This window comes from Hippocampus bargibanti, linkage group LG17, assembly GCF_051943395.1.
Source record: "Hippocampus bargibanti isolate YZ-2025 linkage group LG17, ASM5194339v1, whole genome shotgun sequence".
In the NCBI taxonomy this organism is placed as follows: domain Eukaryota; kingdom Metazoa; phylum Chordata; class Actinopteri; order Syngnathiformes; family Syngnathidae; genus Hippocampus; species Hippocampus bargibanti.
The window spans coordinates 14,234,886-14,239,828 of record NC_142750.1 but is presented as its reverse complement, the minus strand read 5'-3'; the positions used below and the strand labels follow the sequence as shown (position 1 = coordinate 14,239,828).

Sequence of the window (4,943 nt, the reverse complement as noted above, 5' to 3'; positions counted from 1 at the left end):
TTGTGTTTTGAACGCGCTCGAGAGATTTAGCCAGTCTGTCGCCATGGTAACCCTTACACATTCATCAATGTCCATCGTTTGGGAGTTTCCCCGAACCAAAACCTCAGTGAGTCATCTGCTGCCCTCCCAGAACAAATTCCCCATCAGCTGAGTGACAAAGTCAGGAGACACCAAAGAAGAAGAAAAGGGTGTTGTATAAGAGTCCACACACGCCCCCCGTGCGGACAGAAATGGGGGGCGGGGGCTGGGCTGGGCTGGTGAGTTGTGGGGTGCGTACTGGACCACTTCAAAATAGGGTGGGTTGGTTGGACACATCGAAAAACAGTGTGTGTTTTTCCTTTTCCTTTTTTTTGTTGTGGAGGAGGGGGGGAGTCGGCAATGTCAAGGGGGGTGTGGCCTTTAAAAAGAAGGTGGGGCAAACGTAGGCGTACTGCTCGTCTCTCGTCTTTCTACTTTGCCAGCCCGAGTCCGAAATTAGTGTTCGAGACAGACAGACAGCCGTCAAACAGTAAGTGGGGAACATTCCTATTGACTTTCAACTTTTGACAAATTCTTCTGCTGATTTCATGAGTAGTTGAGAGTTCTTTCTCCGTTCGGAATAACATTTAGGAGGTCTTACAGTTATCCTGCTGTACAAGTTGGAGAAGCTGTTTTGGGTTTGGGAAATATTTGGTTTTATGCGGAGTAATCGTGCATGGGTTGAATGTGTGTGCGTGTGCGTGCGTGTGTGTTTTTCCATGTCAACTTTCCAACTTCTTGCGTATTTTCTATGCCTTTTACTCCCTCTGATAAAAAAAAAAAAGCTGCCGAGCACGCCTGCATTTTTATGCGCCATCGCCTCCGGCATAGATTATACAACGCAAATATTTGAAACTCAATCTTTCACTTCTCTGTACCGTAGCAGTGCAAGACAAATAAAAAAAAACATTTATGTAAATATGTCGGGCGTTAACACGTGTTTTTGGCGTCTACATTAATACTCTTGGCCGTTTGTTTGTGTGCGCGTGCGTGCGTGCGTGCGTGAGGAAGAGGTACTTGGCCCAACCCTTGACCACTCCTTTTTTTTACTGTGGGGAGAAGCGGCACATTCCAGATGTGACTTCACACCCAGTCTGGCCACTGTAAAAAAAAAAAAAAATTACGAATTCGTCATCTGAATTGGTGTACACCCCCGAAGAAAAACGACAAAAAAAAAAAACGTGTAGTCTTATTAAAGTAGTCGCTTTGTGAGTGGTCACCTATTCAGTTTGGCAATGCACCTTGAATTGATTTGAAGTGTTCCGGTATGTTTTATTTCCACTTTGGCAAGTGCTGATTTCCGTGCAGAAATTCAAAGAGCGGGAGGGATACATTTAGCGGGTGGAGGAGGACTATTCCTTACGGTTATTTTAAGGAGTGGCAGGTTTCCTGCCGGGCGTCAGCGGGCAAGTCCAAACTCATCTTGCCGCCATGAGCTTCCTTCCCTCCTTCACACGCTTCGCTCCTTGACTCCCAACCAACAAAGGCCAACCCTGGCGCCGTTGGAGAGAACTCAAAGTCATGAGAAGTTAGAAAAAGCAAAGAGGAGTGTCTAGCCAAGCGAGACTTGGCCTTGCTGCGTATTTAGCAATATGGGCGTGTGCGTGTGTGTGTGTGCGTCTTGAAGCTGACATGACCGCCGGCTCAACTACAGTAAACTAGCGGCCATATTTGACTATTCATTGAAATTCAGGGAAAGAAAAATGTTTTGTCACATGAGGAGGAGCAAAAACAAAAAGCAAGCTGGCAGCTTTTCACGAGCTTCTCTGCCTTTGTCTCATACAGCGTCGCCGCCGCCATCATGCTGATCCTCCTCGCCGGCATCTTTGCCCTGCACATCATCTGCATTATCCTACTCCTGGTGGCGACCATCGACAATGTATGTTTGTGAGCTCCTATAACGCACCTCGTTGCGCCCGTCCGTGCGCGCGGTAACGGCTTCCTCATAGCTGTGAGGCTTTCAGGGGGACGCAATTGCCGTGGTATGTTTTGGTGGCGGCAAAAGGACATCCTGACAAGTGATTGATTGGCAAGTTGATGAGTCAAAGTCTACATTTTCAACGCGGGCTGTTGTTTTTGTCAGTTCAGGGAGAGGGGCGGTATAGTTGACGTATCACCATGAGCTGGGCGTGGCTATAGTTGACATACGCCGAAAGACGGACGAAGCGCGGTGGCAGGTGCCGCTTGAGGGAGGCGGACGGCGTGCCTGCACATACTCGTCATTCCTGTACAAATTTGTGACATTGTTGCCCGCGTTGTCGCCCGCGCTGCGTACCGCGTCGGCACTGGCGTCACGTCACTGCGGCCGGCGCATTCCGCGCCGTAATTTTGGATCGCCGACATGTCTGAACACGAGGGGTGAACATTTCCTCACCCGACGAACAATGAAATTCAACACATTTCACGCCGCGCCCATGAATTTGTTCATTAGTCTCAAAGTGGCACCGCAACTCACCGGCTCGTCGGCCCAGCCGTCAACTTATTCACATTAGGAAACATCGTTTGCTTGACTTTTTTGTGTGTAGAATTAAGAATAACCAATTTGCCAAAAATGAGCCTCAGATTGACTTCCGCTCAAGTGAAAAGATGTGGAGCCACAGGCGCCGATTCACTTTCCGAATCGGATTCAACATCATCTTTATTGGCTAAGTCCATAAAAACACAAAGTTGTCTGCACGAGATTGAGCCACGCGAGTAGGACAGCAACAATTGGAGCGGCAGATATGGACAAAAAGTCAAAGACTTTCCCACAAAGCTCGTGAAGACAGACTGGCCCGGTTCCTCCCAAGATGCATGTCTCACCGTGGTTAATGTTGTGATCCCATTTCGTGACTGTTTCTTTTCTTTTCTTTTCTTTCTTTTTGAATCACCAACACACCCACATCATTTTTGCTTTGTCGAGGCCAGAACGAATGAACACCATTTCAATTCATTTCCATGGGGAATTTTGATTTGCTAACATAGCAAATCAAAATGAGGATCAAGTAAGTGCAATTTTTGTACAAGACGAACAATTCAATTGTCTCTACAATGACCCTCAGGCTTGGTGGGTGACGGACACCATATCCACTGACGTTTGGGCCCGGTGGATATATATGAACGGACAGTGGAACTACACCGATCTTCCAACAGGCTCCCATTACCCACAGGGTAAGAAGCACCCGTGTCGCTGTCAGTCAGAGGGCCTAAGACGCCCGTACGCCCCGCGCGGTACTTCCCAATTCATACACCCGCAGGACGAAGCGAATCCTGGCGAAGCCCACGTGTTCAAATGAACCGGTTGAGAGCCACCCCTCAACCCGCAGCGTCACGTACTTCAAGTAGTCTGCGGCTTGCCCGCAGCAGGGTGATCTTTGTCTCGTTCTGACTCCCCCTGCAGACTACCTCCAGGCAGTACAAGCCAGCTCAGTGCTTGCCTGTATATTCTCCATCCTGGGAATCTTTGTGTTTGTCACTCAGCTCTTCACTTTGAACAAAGGACAGCGATTCACCATCTCAGGGGTTTTCCAAGCACTCGCCTGTGAGTTTTGAGTCGGTTCTCTGATTTTTTGCGTTCTCTGGAGAACCAAACAAATCATTTTTCCGCCTGTGCTCGCTTTTCAGGTCTCTGCATCATGATCGCAGCCTCCATCTACACGGACCGATTCCATCTCGACGAGAGCTTTGGCTCTTACGGCCATTGCTTCATCCTCGCATGGATCTCCTTTGCGCTCACATTTATCTCCGCCATCACTTACTTTGTGCTACGTAAGAAGACGGCATGAGAGGGATGCGAGACATAACGCCACCCAAGCCAAAATGTTTGACTGGATCTATTCTGTTTGGCAAAAAGCTGATCTTTAGTTCCTGAGAAATAGCAGATTGCAACATTCCACAATGGCAGTAAAATAGAGGCGCAACCAACTTAAGTTATAACGGAGTGGAATCTATTCTTTCCACTCAGAGTTCGGCCTAAATATGCATTAGGTTGCTAAAAGAGAGAGTGAGATGCATCCTGATTTTCAGCAAGCAAAAAAAGAAATAAACATTAAAAAAGTTACATCTATGATCTTCTTTGTATGTATTTTTAATGATAGATATACAGTAAATTCTCGTTCTATCGATATCGGTTATATCGATAGTACCGCTTATTACGATACTATTTCTATGAACGCAAGGAGAAAATTACATGCGCGCAGGGTCGGATATATCGATAGTCCGGTTATATCTGTATTTTTTCTGACTCCCGAGAATATCGATATAACGAGACTTTACTGTAAATGGATTACAAAAAGGGTGAGTCTATTATTTTTCAAGGTTCCCCCCCCCCCCCCCTATTGTTTTATTGTAAGTTTATCAACCTCAATGTGTGTATTTTCAATGGTCCTGCTTTATGTTAAGTGTTGCTAGATATAATTCCGGTGCTACCCCAGCATGACACCATCAGTCCACGTTGTAGATTTTAAGGATGACTCAAGACAGGACGATGCAATGCCAATAGATTTTGAAAAAATAATGTCTGAAGGTTGTGCTCGTTTAGGAATTATTTCATATTAGAAGTCATGTTGCAGTCATCTTTTTTTAAGAGGGCAACTTTTAAATCATGTAAGACACTTTGAAATGATGTGTTTGTTTTCGTGCTTTCGAGGCGCTTATAAATGAAATGTATAATTATCATCAAGAAAGTAAATATATGTTAATATTTTCATTTGGGGTAAAGTTCAAATTCATATGTACACCTTCGCTGCTTTCCAAATGTCATTGCTGACCATGGAATTGACAGATATAAAAAAGAAAGAAAAACAAACTGACATCACATCGTCAATGTACATACGTTTCCTGTTCTGCTTTGTATATGTAATGCTGTTTTGTTCTGTTTTGTTGTTTCTCACCATGGATGACAATGACCATTATTTTTACGATAATAAAAAAGATTTCCAACCGGT

The 4,943-nt window shown here is 45.5% G+C and overlaps 1 protein-coding gene across 1 annotated transcript; it reads left to right on the top strand.

Moving 5' to 3' along the window:
* The first annotated feature begins 445 nt into the window (after positions 1–445).
* On the top strand, positions 446–4,943 carry emp1b (epithelial membrane protein 1b). Its single transcript, XM_089019106.1, has 5 exons — positions 446–508; positions 1,804–1,897; positions 3,060–3,168; positions 3,398–3,538; positions 3,622–4,943. The coding sequence occupies exons 2-5, from the start codon at positions 1,820–1,822 to the stop codon at positions 3,780–3,782; spliced, it is 489 nt and encodes a 162-aa protein (XP_088875232.1). The 5' UTR covers positions 446–508; positions 1,804–1,819; the 3' UTR covers positions 3,783–4,943.